This window comes from Amphibalanus amphitrite, unplaced genomic scaffold (genome assembly GCF_019059575.1).
Source record: "Amphibalanus amphitrite isolate SeventyFive unplaced genomic scaffold, NRLGWU_Aamphi_draft 000153F_arrow, whole genome shotgun sequence".
Classification (NCBI taxonomy): Eukaryota; Metazoa; Arthropoda; class Thecostraca; order Balanomorpha; family Balanidae; genus Amphibalanus; species Amphibalanus amphitrite.
The window spans coordinates 659,483-681,765 of NW_024881648.1; the positions used below are offsets into that span (position 1 = coordinate 659,483).

The following is a 22,283-nucleotide window of genomic DNA, read 5'->3' on the forward strand; positions in this document are numbered from 1 at the left end:
AGAAATCAAAATTATATGACGTCACTCATTTTTCGAAGGCGCCATATTCCCTCCGACTCCCATTGCGTTCCGTGCTCTCTCCCCCTCTGTCCCGGCGGTCTTGCGGCGTTGTTGGTGTTGGATGAATTGGGTGTTTAATATCGAAAGTAAGTTGAATTTCACCCAAAATCTGTCGGAAATCATCAGAGAACATGTTGTATTCATATTTCATGTAGTTTTGTTATGTTTCTGTTGTTTATTTCATGTAAAATTGCTTAGTGGCTTGTTATCTAGGCGTTCATGGCGCACGAGTTGTCATTGTTTACTTGGACTTAAACATGCTTTATGTTATTGTTAAAAACTAAATGGAGCATTGAATTATAGTTTGTTTGAGGATCTCTTTGCTTCATTTTAACATGACTATATATTAATGTGTTTTGCTGTTATGGCTTGGAACAGGATGTTTTGATAATTGACTGGGACCCTGGCAAGTCTAAATGCTGACATGTGTTTCATTTTCTGTAATATTATTTAACTTCTATGGAACTCATAAGCACACAAGAACTGCTGGTTTGACTAGTTGTTAACTTATATGTCTGTATAATTTTTAAGTGTTGCTATTTCATAGCATTAATTACCTAAAAGGTAGTGTCTTTCACAGGCGCCAAAACTGAATTAATGACACTTCTTTATTCCGCAGATCTAAAGCTGCACCAGGATTGAAGCCTAAGGACTACCAGAGGGCTGACAATGGCTGATCCAGAAGCAGAAATAAATGGAGATGATCGAGTTCAAGTTAAGAAAGGTATGTGCCAAGTATCCTCATAAGGTGTGTGGATGGTAATTTTGCATGAATTATTCCCTTTTCCGTAGGTTTGATGTGATAACCAGATGGTTTTATATGTATTAAGCTGTAAATGGTATTCAAGAGCAAACCAAAGCAGAATAAGTAAGTAAATTAATCATGCTATTGCATTATTCTTATGATCTTCAGGTTTGCTGATTTTCAGAAAGAGAGCCTATCCTGTAGGTTTTTACATAAAAGTATTTTTATCTAAGGTGGTGTTCCCATTTACCTATTAAGGAAAAATCCAGGCTAACCAAAGCACTGCTACTAAGCAACTTCTTAAACTCCAAGGTTCAATGTCATATTAATCTGCTTAAATGTGATTCATTGGCACCCACCTTAGTTGAGCGTGCAGGCATGAACACCTTTGGGAATGCATCCTGTTACATTTAAGGTGCTGAGAGCATGGAGCATTATGTATTTGGACAGCACCAAATAGGTAATGCTATTTGTTGGTAATGCTGGTGCATAAAGGACAGCTAAGGTACTGAGGTGACCCCTGCAAGACTGATAGTGGTTATCTAGATGGGCATGCAATGCAGGATTATAAGTTTTTTTTTTCTGACCCTAGACTGGTCTTGATCTCCACAGTTTCAATATAATCACACTGCCCAGCATTGTGAGAGCATGAACCTTACTTCTTAGTACCTACAGTTAAGTTCATCTTTTAACCCCATGCTGTCCTCACATAGCCTTCACATCAGCTCATGCAGTCCTGTCTGAAACCCATTGGTAAGACTGCTAAGTTTTTCATTGAGTGATTTGAGAGCCTTAATCTATAGCTTTAGAATAATAATTGTAAGCATTTTGTCAAGATAGTGGAAAAATAATTTCAATTAAAATATGTTTCTCAAATCTCATTGCAGTAAACTCTGAACGGTGAATATCAGTGGCATTCTTTTCACGCACCTGTAATTAGTCGCAATTTCCGGAAGCGTATCCCGTTTCGATAGACGCACCCGAGGAGGACAGACGCGAAAAAGGCGTATTTGCGACAACTTGTCGATGTTTTCATTGTCTAGAAGCTGTGCTGTAAATTCGAGACACTGCTTTTGGGAAATGGTTCGAAGAACGAACCTGAATATCTATCCTGAATATGTCGATCAGCATGGAACGTAAATTTATCGGCTCTACCGTCAAATATTTGCGAGAGCACATGTTGCATAGCGTGGTTGTGTCCGTATTCACTGTTCACATTCGCCAATACATGGCCAGGAGTTTAAAAGAAATGTTCGCCCGATAACCGAAACGCCTGATTTCCAACCGATCTACGTGGTGTGGTATGACCGAACCACCCCTCCCCATGTCTTATAGCGCAATATATCTCATTATGTTTCATTTAGTAAGTGAGCAGGCTAAAAGAAGCACGTAATTTCTGGAACTGACGTCGCCAAGCAAACTTGTCTTATGCTTCTTCCCGTATCACCCGTTCACCGTCCTTCGTCCGCTCGAGTCGCGAACACCGAGTAACAGAGGAGTTTCGGTAGCTTAGTCGCCAGTTCTGTTCCATCACCTATGAGCACTCTATCTAGTATCTCGGCGCCCCGACCCGTCTCGCTGCGGTTACGTTGGGTGTCTGTGGTCTGGTATGAGGCGCGGGCGGGCCCGATTCGCCGGCCGGCGACCCCCTCTCCCCGGCCCGACCTGCCCACGGAATGCGGCTACCGTGGGATGTCAGGGCATTGCCGGTCCGCGGGTACAAAACACGCCGTTATTTGGGTACGGGATTTCTACCGCCATGTTGGCTGTCAACAGCCGGGGTCTGAAGCGATAACTGCTGTGTCATACAGACTTGTGTCTTTAATGGTACGAAATGCATTGCATCGTTCCCCATTTCACGTATTTTTGACCGTCCCCGATGTGCGTATGGGGTTCCATGGATGGGTTCCCTTTCTATCGACCAGCTCTGTTCCACCCCGCGGCCATGTTAACAAAATGGCGGCCCTGAGCCTCCCCGCTCCTCCCCTCTCTCCACTCTCTCCACTCTGCCTCTGTACGCCGAGCCAACCCTGGGACGTAACCGCGCGACGATTTCGCCCGAGGCACCGACCCTCCCTTTCCTTCCTGCGGAGAACTGGTTGCGATATAGAACCGACCGTCGGGTTCTTTGTTAGGTCGCCGAGGGGGGTTTAGGGGGGGGGGGGCGGCGCGGCGGACGCTCGCGCCTCCTGCCCGTATAACGAGTATCGATATTCCCAGCTCACTCGTGAATGAGGACCCCAGCGCCGCCTGGCGGTGTCTGCCGGCATTAGTGACGTCATACTCTGATGACGTAGTGGATTAGTCAGCTGACTGTGCCGGCGGGTGCGTTGCCCTGGCAACGGTGTTCGGCGGCCGACTTTTTGTACCGTGTGGAAATCGGAGGGGTGATGCTATTTTTGGAACGGGCTCCTTATTGACAAATTGGACAATGCATAAGTAATGTGGCTGTTATGGGGGATGGGGTGGTGTTATGCCACGTGCTATGCTCGTGCTTATGGTTATGTGTTAGAGGCTAGAGCGCCTACTTTTGCGGCTAGTTTCGACTAGCTTAGAAAGTAGCGTCAAAACTTTTTGTTCGATTTACGCATGGCTATGAAAGGTAGCTCGAAAGATAGGCTCCATTTTCATCCCGTAGTGATAGAACTACTTGTCAACAAACATTCGTAACCATGAAAGCTAGCGGTAGGGATTTTAGAAAGAAAAAAATCCGCTTTTGTCGTTGTTCGACACCTATTGGACTGCTGATATCAATAGTTAAAGGAAAAGGGCCACCTTTAACATGGGGATTGAAACTGAGATAGCCATCTTGTAGCCCGTGTCCGAAAACCTGTCTGTTTTCCTCCTTACGGCCGATTTCGGCCTCCATTCGTAGTTATCGGCAATTTTAAAAGAAAATACGCCAGGAATGCGTCCTTATCCCAGGAATGCGTTCTTATCCGACAATACAGCCACCCGCGGCGAGGCTTTGGTTTTTTACCAATCAGCTCCAACCAGCTCAGCTTTAACCAATCAGCTTATCTGACACAATCCGACGAGTCTGTCTTCTGAACGCTGATTGGCTTGAGTGTGACGTCATCGCTATGCCATCATACAGTAGGTGCCGTAGAGAGTATCAACATAGTACCAATATGTTAAATAGTTTTAAATACTTTTTCGCGAATTGTGCACTTCTGGCACCAGTTTCAAAAAGTAAATGAAAAATAATGATGTCAAAATGAAAAACAACGATATCTTCATATTTCACGAAGGTGGCCCTTTTCCTTTAACTGAGCCTACCCGCATACCACAACGTGGAAGTTTTAGATGGCTCCTCTGCCGAAAAGCTGAGCATCACGGTTTTCGCACAAACCTGTTTCCTGTTTTCTCTGGCTCGGTGTCCTTATGTAACACCTTAGCGATACAGTGACAGCTGGCGATACTCTCATCACAGCTTTGAAAAATGGTCTAAACCCAGTCCGATTCCGGTTACGGTACCTACTACGTGTAAGAAACGCAGATGGCAAGGCGGCCCGAAAGCATTGTACGATGAACAATGCCTCGCAACTTCATCGCCTACATAGGCGGCGGAACGGAACGAGGGGGGCACCGTGTCCCCCTTTGATTTTGACACTTTAACATTAGCCCTATGGGCGTTGCATGGAAAGAATGGGACCAAAAGTCGGCAGTGTCCCCTTAATTGAAGGTGTTCCGCCGCCATTGATAGCGTAAACTGGCGCTCTTCGGTCCATTCCAGCGTGGATAGCTTTCCCTCGATGGCAGAAACACCAGTCAGTCCCATTGCGGCCTGATTTTTGTTCGGTACCCGTCGACCCGATGATAAATGTAAGAAGTCAAGTAGTATATCGTTTGTATTTCACTCTCATTTGTCGATACAGTATTAGTGCGAGCTCGTACCTTGCTTCTACCGGTACCTGTGTGAATAGAAATGGTGTGCGTGCTGTCCATTCATCACCGAGCAAAGCCGCTACTTAAAATGGGATTGATGTAGCTGGGATAGTATACTTCCTATGATCGGGAGGTGCAGTAATTCACTGCAAGTAGGTATCGATAAATTCGGATTACATATTGCTCTTCATTAAAATGGACCGGTAATGCACTAATAAGTTGAAACAGTCCTACTTGTATTATCCCGGAAGCAAGCACCATCCGCGAAAGGTTGTTTTATTTTAATTGTTAAGTCTGACAGTTCTCTGGAAACTCGACCGGATGTTTGATGAGGAATACGAGTATTACAACTTCGGTCTCGAAACCGTGCAGGAAGAACATGTATAGTATGCCACCGCTGCGGTGTTTGTATCTAAATATCTGCGGGGCCGATGAACATCCGACCAAGACAGGAAGAGCCACAGTGCCTAACGTCAAAGGCATGCTCCCCATTGACCGATTTCGGATATACGGTGAATAATTTTGTGTATTCTGAACGATCAGCCTCTATGCATTGTATGTACTGCCAGACTATGCGTTACAGTGTCAGATTGGTGTGTTCGTGAGTGTGCCGAGCGCTGTTTTCCCGCCGCCCGTCACGCGGTGCGTCACGCCGCTGCCGTCCCAGCTGTAGGCCGGCCGTGACGCTCACCGCCCAACTGCCGAGTCACGTGACGTGACGAACACGAGATGAACGAAAAATGGGAACGAAGTGACTCGCCGAATGAACGGAGATGAGAGCGCAATGATAGAACACCAGCGAAGTGCACATTGGGACAAATAACGGGAAAAATGAACGGGGCTGCGTGAACACGGAGCAATGTATCGACCTACGAGAAAGTGTGTAGGAAATCGGTTGGTTAGCCGATACACTGGCTCAGCGATAACCTCTGAAGATTCGGGTCGTTTTCCCGGTTGGGGTAGTCTACTTTGCCGTTTGGCTGCCCGCCCCGTATGGATGCAGCGCTTTAATCACTGTTCTAAATGCTGCATGCCAGTTTGAGGGTATCGCATCGCTGATGCCATGCTGAATGCATGAGTTACTGAAGAGTGGCGCATTTTTTAGCGTTTCTGCTTGGTCAGTCCAGCTGCTTAGCCATTTTCGGGGAGGCGATTCGTTGGTTTTGTGATAGTGACACGCGGATCGATAACGATATCTTTATCAGACAACATACCCGTTGATTGTGGTCTAGTGAAATCACTGCAGTACGAGAATGGAAAGTCTGCTATGTGTCTGCTTCACTGTCGCGCGCCAGTGCCACTGCTGGTTTCGCTGTGAAATCATACAGCCATTCTTTATTAGGCACGATAATATCCTTGCCACCGGGTTGGATCAGTGTCACCGAAACACAGACTGTCTGGTGGTGTGGGACGCAATAGAAAGCGGCTACCGAATCCTCGATACATCGGACTGTCCCAAGTTATTGTTTTAGCTGCGGCGCATCAAATAACTGGTTGTGAGCGCCAAACTGGCTTAGCACATGAACCTCATTTCAATAAACCTATGCTGATGATTAGTATCATTCGGTGTATCACCGGCATATATGCCCTAAAGTTTTAGTGTGAAGATCCGGAGCCGTGCCGGGTTATGTTTCTGTGTATTCACTGAGTCACCTCTGTCACTGACGAGCCCCGTTCTCCAGTGCACCGTCTAACCCCCGTTTTCCCGTGTTTCAGATGTGACCAAAGACGGCGGCGCGCCGGAGCCAATGGAGACTGAGGACGCCGTCCCGGTGAAGAAGTCCGACCCGCCGCCCGCCGAGGCCATGGAGACTGAGGAGAACGGGGACGTCTCTGGCCACGCCGAGGACGAGGTGGACTCGGCTCACGCTGAGGGGGATCAGAACGCTGATGTCAGCGCCGATAAAACAGAGGACGGTGTGGCGGAGTCGGCCGCGGCTGATGGTGAAAAGAAGGCCGATGGTGCGGACGGTGCAGAGAGTGGTGATGTGGGTGGTGCCGGTGATAAGGAGGGAGATGGTGACTCGAAAGACACTGGTGATGCGGAGAAGGGTGACGATTCCAAATCGGCGAGTGCGGCGGACGCCGCCGATGGCGATACCAAAGACTCGGCGAACGGTGAGATGTCCGAGGACTCGAAGCCGGCCGCGGACAAGGCGTCGGCGGCGCCGAGCGAGGCGGACGGCCCCAGCTCTGCGGCCTGCACCGAGCCAGAGTCGAGCGACTCAGACATCGAGGAGATCGAGCCGGACGCGCCGGCGGCCGACGGCCGGGACGCGGCGGCGCGCGACTCGCCCCGTCTCGTGGTGATCGACACGGACGGCGGCCGGTCGGCGGTGGCGGCCGCCGCCGCCGCCTCCGCCGCGCCGCGGCCGCCGCAGCTGACTCGCGCGCCGCCGCCGCCGCACCAGCAGCCCACCTACCACATCCAGCAGCCGCAGCAGCACATCCCGGGCGCGGTGACCATCAACCCGGCCGTGCTGCAGGCGCTGGCGCAGTACGGCATCAACACGTCCGGCATGTCCGCCGACCACCTCTCGCAGCTGCAGGACTACTACCGGCGCTCGCACGACGACACAGAGTTTGTGCTGGAGGCGCCCAGCTTCATAGTACCGTACGTCATGGAGAGTCCGCCCGAGGAGACGGTCAAACAGTTCATGACCCGGGTCACCAAGGAGGCGGACGCAGCGGCGGCGGAGAAGGACAAAAAGGACGGCGGGGATGGCAAGGTGAACGGCAACGCCAGCAAGCCGGAGAGCGAGGCGGGCAGCGACGACCACTCCAAGAAGGACGAGGAGGGCGGCGGCGACAAGGAGCAGGATCCGAACAAGGAGAACAAGCCGGACCCGCTGCGCCGGGAGGAGGACTTCAGCCACCTGGGCAAGTGGGCCTACTACTACCAGGGCCCCGTGGGCCAGCTGCTGCTCGACCAGGGCCGCGGCATCGTCGAGGAGTTCATCAAGGAGGACCTGCTGAAGCAGCAGAAGCGCAAGGCGTCGCGCGAGAAGGGCGGCGGCAGCGAGGCCACCCGGTTCGCCATCAAGTCTCTGACGGCCAACCTGGCGGCGTCTCGGCGCCGGAACGCGCCGTTCCGGCTGAAGATGACGCAGTGTCGCTACTGCGCGTTCGAGACGGAGTCGGTGCTGGTGATGGAGCGCCACCTGGAGATGCCGCACATGGTGGGCAGCATCTACCAGTGCAACTTCTGCGACTACGAGACGCGCTCGCCGCAGGTGGTGCTCTCACATATGATGGACGAGCACAGCGTGCAGGGCCGGCTGGAGCGCGCGCCGGCCTCCTTCCAGTGCCCGCTCTGCCCGTACGAGGACTCGGGAAAGACGCGCATGACGCGCCATCTCAACTCGTGCCAGAAGAAGTTCCGCATCGAGAAGAACCAGTCTCTGGACGACTGGGTGCCGCCGGCCAAGGTGCCCAAAATCCACCGCGGGCGACCCAACGTGCTCGGCAAACAGTTCGAGCCGGTGCGGGGTATTCAGCAGAGCACCAAACTGGCTATGCAGCAGCAGCAGCAGCAGCAGCAACAACAGCAGCAGCAGCAGCTGGCGGCGGCCGCGGCGATAGCGGCCAGCGCTCGGCGCGGCCGTCCGGTGGGCTCGTACAAGGACGGCGTGCCGCTGTCACTGCAGCAGCGGCACCAGTACAACCGGCAGGCCGGTGAGTTCCCATCAGCGGCCCGAACTCTGATGGCCTGTCCGGAGATCTCTTCAGGTCCTCCTCTGTGTTCACTTAGTTGTCACTTGGTGTGGGAGCCCGAACGTTGTCTGTACGCCTAACAATTTCCTTTACACATCTGGTTTGTGTAGTCAGGTGGTGCACTGGAAAGTCCGGGAGCGAACTTCAATGGGCTCTTAATAACATGTTTTATCTTTTGAAATATTTGAAGAATGAAGGTGTTCATTTTAGCCGTCGTATCCAGCTCATAGTTCCACTGTGAGTCGTCAGAGTCATTGCACTGCTGCTGTTTGGTACTTGACCCCCCGTGCCTCCCCATGGCTCCCTCCGTGCCTGCACCGTGCCGTCTCTCTATAACGTCTCTCTTCTTTCAGGCTTCGTCACGAGCGTGAATCCGGGCATGAACTCGTCCATGATCCGGCCACCGGCCTCTGGCAGCCAGATGCTGATGCCTCCCCACTACCAGATCGGCAACCAGATCTATCAGGTACGGCACACCGCGCCGGACGTAGAGGGCACTCGGGCTGAGCCCTGTGTGGCGGGGTAGCTCACGTGTATTTGATAATGACCAGGTTTTATGTGATAAGTGGGTATGCCTAGTGGTTTTGTTAGACTTGGGGGTGTGCATGTAGCGGTGTTGGTTTGGGATGTGGGTCTCCGCGACTGAATCGAATGATAAGAACGAAGGACCGTCTCGACAGCTGCCTTATTTTTCCCGGCTCAGCCGCCGATGTGAACGTCTCCGATTAAGTCAGGCAGTCGATAACGATACCAGTCAGCGAAGTTTTTTTTTAGGAACACCATCCATGGTTCGGTGCAGTATTGCTTTGTAAAAGGACAGTGTTATTCACCGTCGCTCGTTCTCCGATATTCCGCCGTTGTGTGGTTACCTAACCCAGCGTTGTGGTCCTCCGTTTCAGCTGGTGAACAACCAGCTGGTACCGGTGAACCCGGCGACGCGCGCTGCCAGCAGCGGCGGCGGCTCGGGGGTGCAGATCATCCCGTCATCAGGTCCGCCGGCGCCGTCCGGGCTCAGCATCCAGGCCACGTCGTCGGCCAAGGTGGGTCACTGGCTGTGGGAGGGAGAACGGTGGCGACGGGGGAACCGGGGCGACATCTATACGAGCTGTGGCGGCCTCCATTCATTTGCTTGAATCGTAAGCTGATCATGATTTATATCCATCACCTTTACTACGTGACTTACAACGGAAAACTGCATGGCGTAATATAGACGGAAAAGGAGCACCAATGAAGGACATAACCTTCTCTTTGTTCTGTCGCTATAGGGGTTTGAATAACCGGTATGGTTCAACCTCTAACCGGCACCAACCTACGCTTACCCGCCATCTATGCTGAGCCTAACCCTCTTCCCTCTCAGACGGTGGCGGCGGCGGCGCTGAAGCTCTCCTCCACGCCGAGTATCAGCATCACGCCGGTGCCGCGGCCCAGCCTGCCGCCCAGCGTGCCGTCCATCCTGCGCACGTCGCCCGCCGCGCCCGGCTCCCAGCTCTCCATCACAAAGGGCACCGTGGGCGGCGCGCGGCCCGACCCGGCCGCGCTCAGCAAGGGCGCCTTCGTCATCTGCGAGATCTGCGACGGCTACATCAAGGTACGGAACTGAAAAATTGATGTAGAAGCAGTCACGGGCTTCCTGATGGGGTAATCGCAGGTCTGTTGCTATGCGTTGTCGGTTTTCTGGAACTGAAAAAGCAATGTAATGTTCGTTTGTTCATTGGTGGATTAGATATTTGCGCATATTCCCTTTGTCATATTGTGCGCACGCTCGTTTTCAAAGCTAGCTACGTAAAGTATACAAATCGAAGTGAAATAATGCACGATTTAAATGTGTGTGATATTTTGTCCGTGACTGACCCCCTATCCCGTCCTCAGGACCTGGAGCAGCTGCGTAACCACATGCAGTGGATCCACAAGGTGAAGATCCACCCGAAGATGATCTACAACCGGCCGCCGCTCAACTGCCAAAAGTGTCAGCTGCGCTTCTTCACGGACCAGGGCCTGGAGCGGCACCTGCTCGGCTCGCACGGGCTGGTCACCAGCAGCATGCAGGAGGCGGCCAACAAGGGACATGACAGCGGCCGGTGCCCCATCTGTGGAAAGGTACGGGAGGTTGTAGGGTAGAGGATAGGGATGTGGGGAGGGGACGTATGGGGGAGGGAGGGACAGGGAGAAGGGTCGGAGGATAAGATAGACATCTGAAGGCCGGGGAGGTCAGGTAGACTCGAAATAGAGGGACACGCACTCCGGTTCCTTAGACTTGCTTTCTGTAAACTTCCCAGTCATGCGGGTTTGCACGTATTCATTACTGGGGATTTATCCGTGACGTGTCTTTTTTCTGTACTCGTCAGGTGTACCAGTGGAAGCTGCTGCACCACGTCTCCAAGGACCACCACGTGACCCTGAAGCCGGCGCACCTCTCCTACAAGTGCACCGTCTGCACGGCCACGTTCAGCATGTATAAACAGTTTGAAAACCACGTCTATAGCTCGCACTCAGTCGTCGCCAAGAAAATAATGGAATCGTCCGACCGCAAGAAGGCAGCCGCCGCCGCCGCCGCCACCGGGCAGCCCATCAAGATAAACGACGAGATTACCATCATACCTCACCCGGGCTCTGGCGGCGCGGGGAAGGGCGCGTCCCAGGTCAGCTCGACGCCGGTGAAGCGGCGGCGGCCGGAGCCGGCGCCGGCGCCCGTGGAGCGCGAGTGTGAGCTCTGCGAGCACCGCGCGCTGCCGCGGCCTCTGACCGAGCACTACCGGCGCCACCACCTGGGCCGGCCAGAGGTCGAATTCACGCCGCTGCTGCGCGACCCCGAGTGCGCCGCGTTTGTCACGGAGGAGATCCGCGAGCAGCTGCGCCGTCGCGCCGCCGCCGCCGCCGAGGAGTCGGACAGCGAGGTGGAGGTGGAGGTGAGCGACACAGAGGAGGGCGCGGCCGGCGGCGCCTCCTCCGCCTCCGGCGGCAGCGCGCTCAGCAAACTGAACAAGGAGATCACCATCACCCCGATCGCGGCGGCGCGGCCCCGCCGGCTGGTGACCGTGCGCAAACCCAAGCCGTTCATGGGTCCGGCGAGCGCGCGCCGGCGCCGGCGCGCCCGGCTGGCGCCGCGCTCGGTGGCGGAGCGACGGAGAGCCGAGCGGGCCGCCGGCGAGAGGCGGCGTAACCCGAGCGTAGTGGAGCTGAGCGACAGCGAGCCGGCCACCGCCGACAACACGGTCGAGCTCCAGTCCGAGGATGAGGAGGAGAAGGAGGGGGACAACAAGGAGGGTGAGGAGAAGGGAGAGGGAGATCAGTCGGCGGAGAAGGCGGAGGAGGCTGATGAGAAAATGGAGGAGGATGGGGAGGGGGAGAGTGACGAGGCGGACGGCTCTGACGACGAGTGAGGCCGGACCGCCGGACACTCAGAGGTCGGGAGACGCGCCCGGCCGACCGTTCCCGCCGACAGTGCTAGGTTGATCAATTGGTGTCCGGTTCGGCGTTGTACAGGACGTGTGTGGAGACTGCCTGCCAGCCGCACTGCGTCTGGATGCTCGAAGTGTGAGTGAATGTGCGTGTGCGTTTTTGTTCTCTGTGTGCGTGTGTTTGGAAATAGCGTCGCCTCTGTATGTGTGCTTCTGGAGGCGTTGTCGGGGCCGACGGGCCCTGCGATGGCGGGCTCTGGATTCTGGATATAGCATTCCCGTGTGACGTGTTTTGTTGGTCGCGCGCCCCGCAGCACCGTGTATTGTTCTGTACATAGCCGGGGTTGTCCTCGCTCTACGCGGTCTTCTGTTCGCCGTACATCTGTGCCAGCTTTTTGCTCCACGTCTCGCTCATGGAACACGCGACTCGCTCGATGACTCAAATTATCAATATACACTGTATTCTCCTACAAACTGATGTATTCTGTCTCTCTCTCCATAGAAAAATACGGCCACGGTGAGTAGGTGCCGGACGCGGCGGTCCGCCCTGCCGGCGGTAACTGCCTCTGGACGGCTCTCAGTCGATATGTGACACGTGCTAGGAATGAAACACCGCCCTAGTGACCCTATATCACTGCCGGGCGCGGCCGGTCCCGCAAACGCGCAGAGTCGCTCACAGACGCCCCATTCGTGAGTTCACTGCAGTCCGGCTGCTCGATCTCAGTCCCTCGGCCCGTCTCGAGGCCATAAATAACACAGCAGACCGCCACGCAGCTGCCAGGGGCCCAGGGGGACATACAGGCAACAACACGCCACACGCTATCGGTAGCGTCATTCGAGTCCTCCCCAAAACATCGCGAAACCACGCGGGACAAGCGAAATCAATTCAGTGCGGGCCCAGCCAATAGTAGCATGCAAACTGGTTCCAGGAGTTCATTGTAATTCCACGAACATCCAATCGGTATTTCCTGGACCAACTTCATCCGGCGCTTGTCTTACATAGTATGTGATCGGGAATGCGGAAAGCGTTCCACACGGATAATATGCAACAGAGATATCGAGACCACATCAGGTTCAGCCCCGGCAGGATTCGCGTCATTTAAGGGTCAATTAGGGTCACTATGGGCCTAATGGGTCACTCGGGACTCCACACAAGCTCATCAGATGATTCTACGGCGCTCGTGTTTCCTCGAATGCGTGCACGATCACTGATAACAATTATATCCTGTCTTATTCATCCCCTTATTGCTTGGGCCGACTACTCTCAGCCCAGAGATATTAGATACAAGTCCGGCGGCTGATAGCCACCATTATCAGCTGATATAATAGCCAATTGTATCAATCACAGACCTAAAGCCACGCTGGCTTCGATCTAAGTTCCTCCTTCCACCAATAAGAACTCTCGCGCATCGCGATGTTCTGCATACTCAGGTCCTGCCACGTCACAACTTCTCGTCAACTCTCTCCACACACACACACACACGGACTCAGGAAACTCAGAGCACTTACGTCGAGAACTCGCTCATCTAACTCATTGTAAACTCGGAGCACTCCAGTCACACTCCCACACTCCTCACTCAGCAGACTGGTCAGCGCGGTTCTCTGAGAGGCACTGGCGGCGGCGACCGGACCCTGGCTCCAGCCGGGGTATGGCCCAGGTAGCACCTGTCCCACCTACTTGCCGAGGAGCTGGCTTCAGAGGACATCACAAGGCAGGAGGGTCTGGGGGTTGTCCAGTACTGAAGATGAAGCTGGGTATACTGAGTTATTGTCGTCGAGATGAGCTGGGCGCCCCGGTCGTCACCGATAGAGGCACTGACGAGGTTGAGTTGATTACCATACCTTCCAGAGCAATCCAGCCTGGGCCAGTTTCCAGTCCGGCCTGGCCAGTCCGTTCAGTCTGTCTAGATTGACACCAGACAGTCCAGTCCAGCGGGTAGGCCCAGACCGGTCTGAGCAGTCTGCTCCCAGGTGAACAGATCCCACACCACAGACGGACGGGTTGGCGGACAGCCGCTCCCGCCCGCCATAGGCACAGGCACTGTAGGGCCGCCTGTAGGACCCCGTTCTGCCTCGATGCACGCTCTTCACCGACCTCCATTGCTCGGTGCAACCTCCCAACCGGGCGGTCCACCTCTCCACACAGCACCGCTCCTAGTCCTCACCACGCAGTCACTTCATCACACACCGTTCACCGCTTATCACCGGGCCGCGTGCTGCGAGCAGTCCCACCCGCCACTCACCACACCACTCCACTGCACACCTCCGGTAACTGGCTGCCAATCTTCCCAGATAATCCATAGAGTCTTCTCATTGAGTGCTGGTAACGGAGGAACCTCCAGAAGCAGCAGAGGCGGCTGCAGCGGCGGCGGCGGTGTGTCGGTGTCTAGAGTCGTCCCTATCACACGGTCCGGCCGGTGTCAAAGTACCACACCTGTCCCAGCCGGCCGGTGCACGTGGTGGCCATCACGTCGTCCCCCGAGTTGAGGCCCTCTCGGTCCAGACACAGACCGGTGCTCTCGTGTCGCAGGTAGCCGCGCTGGGGAGGAGAGGGGCGCAGGGTCAGGTCACTGAGGGAGCTTACATAGACACAATGAATAGAGCATTTACAGCGAAATGACGGGCGAAATGCTAAGTACCAGAGCCAGAATGTTCAATGCGACAGATACAATTCTTGCAGCTGCCCGTATTATATATTTTACCACAGGCCACTGTACACTTATGCATATGTATTTGCACAAAAAGTCTACGCTTTTACCATTCTTTCCCTGGCTAGAAAGCACAAGCCCATTGCAAGACAAAATCGCCAAACCCATTGCGATCCGGCACACAGACCCTTCTCACCAGCCCCAACCCTCTCCGCCGACCGAGCCCAGCCTGCCCTCTCCGCCGACCGAGCCCAGCCAGCGCTCTCACCGGGTCGAGTGTCCAGATCTGGTCCCTGCCGCCGCTGGTACAGCGGGTCATCATCACCAGCGAGGAGCGCCGCTGGACGGTGGCACACACCTCCTCGCGGCGCAGCTGGCCCTTGTTACTCAGAGAGAACATCTGACGGCGGTCGACACAGCAAGGGTCAGGGCGGGGAGTGGCGGGAAGGGAGAGACGTAACAAGCCACAAGAGTACGAATTTTTACCTCTTAGCTGAAAGCAAATAAGCTGTATTTTGGTTGGCAAGTTGGCGATATATATTTGGGACAGAACATGATAGCAAAACGGAGTGACTAGAAGCTGAAATAATCAGACAGGTGGTTTAATCAGCAATCAGCATAACCAACATAATGCATCAAATCATACCAACATTACACCCTTCTGAGCAGTGCATCCTTCGTGCCATCCAGCCAAGAACCATAGCCCAACCATGCGTGATAAGAAACATTCCCAACACGTCAATGTGCTACCAAACGGATGAGACCAGACAGAAGGTGTATGAGTGCGCCGTGACAGCGGGTGGGAGGTTGTGTCAGCCACCTGGGAGGCGGCCACGTAGTTGTGGCACACGTAGACCCCCAGGTTGTACGGCGAGTCCTCGTTCCTCTGCAGCATGTCCAGACACAGGCGCGGCGTCGTTTTGTTACTCGCCACCTGTGACAGGCCCAGAGTGAGGGAGACAGGTCACCCGGGGTCACCCAGGGGTCACCGAAGGTCACCAAAGGTCACCAGGGTGCGTAAGAGTCTGGAATGTCACCAGGGTGCGTAAGAGTCTGGAAGGTCACCAGAATGTCCGGGTGTGGTGCAAAGTCCCCAAAAGTCCTTGGTTGCGTCCACATTCAATGTCCGTGTCACCAGGGGCGATCGTCTAACTCCGCTGTTCGTCGGTGGGTAGAGGCGACAGTAGAACAGAGAAGGGGGCCAGTCCACACTAGGCAGAGGGGTGTGCCGGGAGTGGAGAGAGGGGTGTAGCCGTGTCCGTCCGTGTCCGTGCGCCCGTGCCGTGCCCTGTCTATGGGGGCGGGGGTACCTCGTTGCGCCAGGGGGCGTTGACACAGTCGTACAGGCCCAAGGGGTAGGCGTCGCCGTTGTCATTCTCCCTGTCCAGATTGTCCAGACACAGGGGCGCTATAACAGAGGTGACCTGCCGCGCGCCGGCGTCAGTCGGGGACGGAGTCAGGGCGGGGGGGGGGGGGATCACAGACTGACACGACACACACAGCAGCCGACCTCAACATAGGCCGCTGGTGAACAATGGTACATGGTACAGAACAGACCGGAACCACTGCGACACAGCAGCTGCTGACCAGTGCAGCAAAAAATAGCAAAGGTCATACGCCCTTTGTGCAGCTCATCGTTCAAATATCTGGCGAATGTCGACTAAGCAAAATATTCCACCTACAGCACACAATATCCCAATCGAAGTAGCATTGAAACAAAAGAGGAGCTTATTGGCGTGCCAACGATATGAAAAATAATTTCCGACTTCGTCCACATCAAACCCTCATCGCAAAAATTCAAATGACTCATCTTGAACTGAGCCGCGACTGATCACGTTGACTGATAGTCTCAGTCCCCGACTCACCCGCCCGTAGGCCTGCACATTCTCGTCTGGGATGAACTTTTGCGGCAACACGTTATCCAGGTACCACTTGAACGGTTTGCACTTCATCCGCCGTCGGAACTCTAGTCGCTCGGCTACCGAGCCGATGTCGATCTCCTGAGGGGCACAGCGGATCACGGAGGGTCACTGAGGGGTCACAGGGAGGCGGTATGGATCATGCAGGGGACCAATGAGCCCAGAACAGCGGCGAAGGAAACATACAGGGACAGGGTACGCACGGGGGTACACCCATGCAGCAACCACAGAGGTAAAGGACAAATAAAGGCAAAACGATGGAACATAAATGTCTCACAGAGGCCATGAACAATGGAGATACCAACAAGAATCTCTACCATAGAAAACCCGTTCTGTTCATAAGGTCATAGGAACCCTGATCGGCAATTCGTGAGTCTAGACAGATGCCAGAGTCCAGTGAAGGTCATATATACCGTCAGTAAGACAGCCACAGAACGTCCAAACCGCATACCGCTGAGGTCAGGGGGCCGTGCCGGCGCGGCAGTGGCCTGTTATAACTCCCACGGACAGTGGTCAGTGTGGCCTCGGAGGTCAGACAGGAGGTGGGAGGCCGGGGCCACGTGGCGGAGCAGACACTCGAGTCACGTGGTACTGGAGGAGAATTCCGTGCCCGTGCCAAAGTCAGCCTTCCAGCGAGTGGGCTAGTAGCCGTGTCTGGTATCTCCAATATGCACTGCAATGCTCACAGGCTGTCGCAACATTTTAAACTAGATGTCGTGCTCTGCACCGCTAAACGTCAAAAGGCACCCTTCCTCTCCCCCACAAACCTGTAGGTCGGACAGGTTCAGGTAGGAATAGCTACCCCCTCCACTGACCCCTCCCCTCCCCCTATACCTGCAGGTCTGGCCGGTTCAGGTAGAAGAACAGCACCCCCTCCCCCCTCATACCTGCAGATCGGGCCGGTTGAGGTAGAAGAGCCGCTTGTAGTCGTCCATCCACACCTCTGCCAGTCGGGCCGTGTTGATGCCGTGCGTGTCCTTGTTACCAGGGAACGTGTACGGGTGAAAGTCGCGGAAAATGTGGCCCACACGAGAGCACGGGATCGTCTCGATCTTACCGCCGCACATCCATATCTGCACGAGAAGGGGAGAGACACGGATTAGTTCACAGATCAATATACAGCTCACAGATTAGAAATGACACCAGATCAGAGGCGCTGCCTCGGTGGGCGTCACTCGAGGTTCTCTCTCATTATCTCCATGTTCTCGCCTGCCTAGAAGTCTATTATAGCAGAGGTGTCACTGACCCTGAAGGACATCTCGAGGTTCTCGCCTCCCCAGACATCCATGCCCTCGTCGTAGCTGCCCGACTCCCAGAAGTACTGCCGGTCGATGGCGAACAGGCCGCCGGCCATCGTCGGTGACCTGCGGGCGGGAGGAAGGCGTCAGGTGATATGACAGGTCACGCGGCAGGCCACACGGCAGGTCACACGCCATATTAACCGTCGGAAGTCAACAGCCAGAGATCAGAGGGGACGAGTCAAAGGACAAAGATAAGACCAAATAATAAACGGTCAACCGTCCGAGGTCACCCATCACTATCATATTCAGGTCATATCAAAGGTCAGTCAAATAAAAGGTCAGCCATTTGAAGCCGGGGTAATAACATCACAAATCATCAGTAATTCAGGAGCTTGCAGTTCATGACATGCGATCGGATAGGAACTGAAAGGTAACGACTTGGCAGGTTTCGTGCTCTGAAAGTCCATCCGATGGGGCAGTTGGCCTGGGATCGTGCAAATTAGAGAGGTCAAAAGATCACAATCATTAGTGGTTATTCGTCACGAGATACAAATAATATCTGTTCCTCCATGAGCCTGCTACAACAGCAGCCTACGGGGTGGAAAGGCCCGTGATTAGAAAGGGAACGAGCAGAAAGTCAAGTGAACAAGAGGGTTTACACAACCACCACAGATAAGATGCAAGAGAGCAGTCATCGCCGGACCTCCACAACATCTAAACCAGAATGCACACAGTCATCGAGCTTACACCATCGCTGGCAGGCATCAACAGACCAGTCTGTGACTACAGGGGCACACTGCCGGGCAGTGGTCAGCGAGGCTTTCACCAGAGGTCAGTCCGGCGTTGTGTCATATGTATAAATACAGGGCTGTGAATGTCGGTCAGACAGGGCAGTGCAGACCGCCAGCAAACGACGCACCATGTGCAAGAGGCGCCGGGAAACGCCCAACGTCCCACTGAGCGGGGTACGACGAATGTTCACCGTTTGCAGCAGCATCCGCCGATTCAGCTACCCACAGTGTCAGCGTCAATGTCAGTCGTTTGACCCGCTGACACCGGCACACGCGGTGACACAGCCCATAACAGCGCCATTCAGTATATCACGCGAGCCAGCTGCTGAGTGCTGGGGCCCATTCTAATCTCATAAATACTTATGAGATTGAAAGGCTTCTGCCGCACGCTGCGATCGAAGCCGTTGGAATGGATCCGACTGCCGATGGCCACATTACTGAACTCCTGCTGAACGCTGTGATAATTTCTAGCCGGCGGGACGGAGCCTGTCGTCACACGGGCTGGCCAAATCGGCGATGGTCGCCACATTTCGATCGCGTGTCTTCCCATATTCTGTTGGTGAACGGCGGGCTTCTCACAGTCGCCCGTCGCCAGCGGCCGTCGCTCCCGCGCCCGCGGCGGCGACGGCGGCGACGATGTCCCCCCAACGAGTCGGTTACTGTCATCCACTTAGCGGCGACGCCTCACTGGATACGCGAAAACGAGCCTAGTCACGCGGGAGCGATAGCGAAATGTCGCCTCTACGATCGATGGCTAGACAAGTCTGCAGCGCGGCGGACGGGCCGGGATTATCCGTCTGCCGCGGCGGCCCCTCACACGCGGCCATTGGCACGCCGTTAGAAATACCGGCGCCCGTCCCAGCCGGTCGGTAACTCGTCAGTGACTCGGCGACAAAAACGACGCCGGCTGGACGGCTGACTGCGGTGAGCGACCGTCCGATGGCGGCCGTCACAGCTGTGTAAGCTGTAAACACCGGGGAGCACGGAACATCTGTCGGGGCAAAACTTCTCTTCCACTTGAACACACCTACCTGACAAACACATAGCCCTGCATCGCCGCAGTGCTCCAGGGTTGACCGACACTCTTCCTGCCCTTCCCACTCGCCCCTCCCTCGGTCCTAAATAGCGTGTCGGACCACCATCAGCCGGCGGTCGGACTCCGCCTCGGGGCGACAGACGGCCGCTCAGACGCACCGACAAACGACGCGGGTCGCGTGCCGAGCGCCCGATCATTACAGGTCACGGCACCGTCGCCCACGGCGCGGAAAAGGTCACGGCAAGGTGTAGTAGCGGGCATTACGGGTCATAACGTGATACCCGGGGGCAATGTTAGGGTCAAGGCAAGTTTCGCCAGCAGTATTATCAGGTCGAACGATGACTCGGTAGTGGAAAGCAGGACACCGTGACATTTTTGGTGGATTTCGGACTGTGCAGTGTGCAGTGTGGATTTTCCTGCAACTGCCGCCAGACTTGCAATTGTACATACAGGTGCTCACACAGTGATTCGTGCATTTATAATTCAGAGAGCTTCCACATAGGATTCGTGCGATTTGCACGCTAAAACTGGGCCGTTTCATTCGAAATGTCCACTTTCAACCTTACAAATCATACAGTTGACAGTTCTAAAACGGATCATCACTTATTCATGCGTCCAACACCACCACAATGAAAATGTCACAGCACTTGGCAAACACAAGCCATGCCCTGTGTATATAGCAACTGACAGATTCTGGCATTTACCCTGCGGCAGCCCCATACGTCCGGCTGGCAGCAGTGCAAACGCTGCAGGTCCCCTGTTGCTACCGCCACCATTAAAACATGACATTTGACGGGGTATCGGTCCGCGCCAGCCACACACAATCGCCCTGCCTCCAATACGCATTACACAAATACACAGCCACCGAGTACTGGGCGCTCCTTTATATTACGTCCATAACAGGGGGTACTGACGGGGCAACGAGCGAGTATAAAGCACGAATTGAAAGGCGGCAGCGACAGCGTCCACGGGCGGTCAAACCGAACGGCTCAGACAACCGAACCCTCCGACTGTCATTCCCACTGCTGTCGCTGCCATTTCCACTGATGTTGGCGTCATTTCGACGGAGTTCAATGTCAATTCCACCGAGTTAGGCGTCATTTCCAGCGATATTGTGCGATTCCGAGCTCCCATGTTGCTCCTAGGTCGCCTCGTAAGTCTGCTTTAACTGCAGCTGTTGTATTCTTCTGGCCGGACCGCCCATAGAGATGGACCAGTAAGGCCGAGCTCCCCGCCACAGCCCCGGGTCTTCGTCCAGCACCTGTTGTATCATCACTGACCCAGATGGAGCAAATATGTAGATGAAAGCTCTCAGCATGACCGGAGCTAGCAGCAGATAGCCCGGCGCATTAGAGTCCGTCAGAAGATTATGATGAAACGTTCCACGGGTTGAGTCCCTAATCGAGCGGCTGAACTCCCAGCTGGAGGTGAGCCCGGTGCCCGCCACACCCCGGTGTTCGTGGCACCGACACCGCTCACGAAGCGCCAGTCACGGCGGCCGGCCGTGGGGTCGGCAGTCGTGACGGCCGTCTTAGACGGCACGGAGGGGTATCACTGGGAGGACGCTGCGCTGCGGCTCAGAGACCGTTAGCAACAACAAATCCAATAAATTCGCCACAAGTCACCAACAGGCAGCTTCAACAACAAACCACGTACAAAACAGACAGAATGCCGCCACTGTTGACACCACATGTCACAGCGGATTGGTTCGGGTTTCACGTGGCGGCTTAGGTCCGGCATACCGTGATTATTATCAGGTTACTATTTCAAACCTGTCCGGACGAGTATCACTCAGAGGCCAGGTCCCGGTCTACCTCCACAGACTGCACTAGTCGGTTAACTCTCGCTCTCAGTGAAATGAAGACAGGGATCGAAAAACTATATCAGCACACAGTCTGACTGGCTAGGCAGATAGTAACCAGCTGGGTCCGCTCAGCCATCAGCAGGTGGTAATCAGCAGACAATGGACGTCGGTGCAGACGAGTATCGGCACGCGGTGAGCAGCCGCCGTCAGTTGCAGCCGGCCGCACCCACCGGCCCGCTTTCACCCCTCCCGCCGACTGTGTCCGTCCCTCCCCCCCCCCCCCCACCCGCTCCACTCAGGGGCACATCCCGTCAGGCGTCAGCCCCGCCCCGCCCGTCCGGCCCCGCCCCGGGATTCCCGGCATTCCTGGGGTCTAAAGCGGATCGCGGGGTTGTATTCTGAAGCCTCGTGGTTTAAAGCCGCTTGTGGATTTGTATTGTGTGTCGTTCTGTTTATCCACGGTGGCGTTTCCTTTCATCACACCAACAACACTTCGCCCACCGCACTTATAGAGCTTCTCTCCCCTTCCATTCTGTCTCTATCCGTGGGGTGACCCCGTTACCGTTCATCCAGTTCGTGAGCAGGGTCAGTCGGGAGGGGCGGGGCGGGTCACACATCCCGTCTGAGGTCACTATCGCGCTGACCTCTCGCTATCTCTGCCGTAACCGTCTGCTCCAGAGCAGCCACCCCTCCCCCCTCCCACCCCGCCACACAGACAAGCTGTGCAGACTGCCTGCGAGGAAATCAGAGCGCCCTACCACGCGCTCTGACCGTATCTCAGACGGTAACCGGGCCGTGAATAACGGGCTGGCAGTCTCACCGGTAGGGAGTGACTCGGCTGTGACCGGGCGCCGTGAGGTGCAGGGCAGTCAGCGGGGCTGGGCCCGCAGAACGGGTTATCTGGCCGGGTCATCGGTGTGCGTGAGTGAGATAATGGTAGGAGGTAGTTCAATGTTAGAGACGGTCGTGGACCGCGGTGGGGTTTGAGGCGTGGTCACAGAGCACGGCAGTTGGTGAACTGGACCTCATGCGGCTGGCC

The 22,283-nt window shown here is 55.0% G+C and overlaps 2 protein-coding genes across 4 annotated transcripts in view; one reads left to right on the forward strand and one right to left on the reverse strand.

Moving 5' to 3' along the window:
* LOC122383011 (MOG interacting and ectopic P-granules protein 1-like) lies at positions 1-12,279 on the forward strand. The gene is made up of 8 exons (XM_043369053.1): positions 1-146; positions 680-784; positions 6,410-8,368; positions 8,761-8,873; positions 9,307-9,447; positions 9,765-9,995; positions 10,277-10,504; positions 10,753-12,279. The coding sequence occupies exons 2-8, from the start codon at positions 730-732 to the stop codon at positions 11,785-11,787; spliced, it is 3,762 nt and encodes a 1,253-aa protein (XP_043224988.1). The 5' UTR covers positions 1-146; positions 680-729; the 3' UTR covers positions 11,788-12,279.
* Positions 12,268-22,283, reverse strand: part of LOC122383012 (polypeptide N-acetylgalactosaminyltransferase 1-like) — a 20,575-nt gene continuing 10,559 nt past the window's right edge. For all 3 annotated transcript variants that reach the window (XM_043369056.1, XM_043369055.1, XM_043369054.1), the window contains exons 8-13: positions 17,619-17,736; positions 17,260-17,445; positions 16,319-16,453; positions 15,274-15,387; positions 14,722-14,853; positions 12,268-14,344 (exon numbers count right to left, since the gene is read on the reverse strand). In XM_043369056.1, coding sequence (XP_043224991.1) covers positions 14,207-14,344; positions 14,722-14,853; positions 15,274-15,387; positions 16,319-16,453; positions 17,260-17,445; positions 17,619-17,736 — 823 coding nt within the window. In that variant the 3' untranslated portion in view covers positions 12,268-14,206. The remainder of the gene's footprint in view (positions 14,345-14,721; positions 14,854-15,273; positions 15,388-16,318; positions 16,454-17,259; positions 17,446-17,618; positions 17,737-22,283) is intronic.

Excerpts from the sequence above, each read along its gene's own strand:
- LOC122383011 (XM_043369053.1), top strand. The coding sequence starts at position 730 with ATGGCTGATCCAGAAGCAGAAATAAATGGAGATGATCGAGTTCAAGTT. Across the intron at positions 9,448-9,764 it reads AGGCCACGTCGTCGGCCAAG|ACGGTGGCGGCGGCGGCGCT; the intron begins GTGGGTCACTGG and ends CTTCCCTCTCAG. Across the intron at positions 10,505-10,752 it reads GGTGCCCCATCTGTGGAAAG|GTGTACCAGTGGAAGCTGCT; the intron begins GTACGGGAGGTT and ends TGTACTCGTCAG.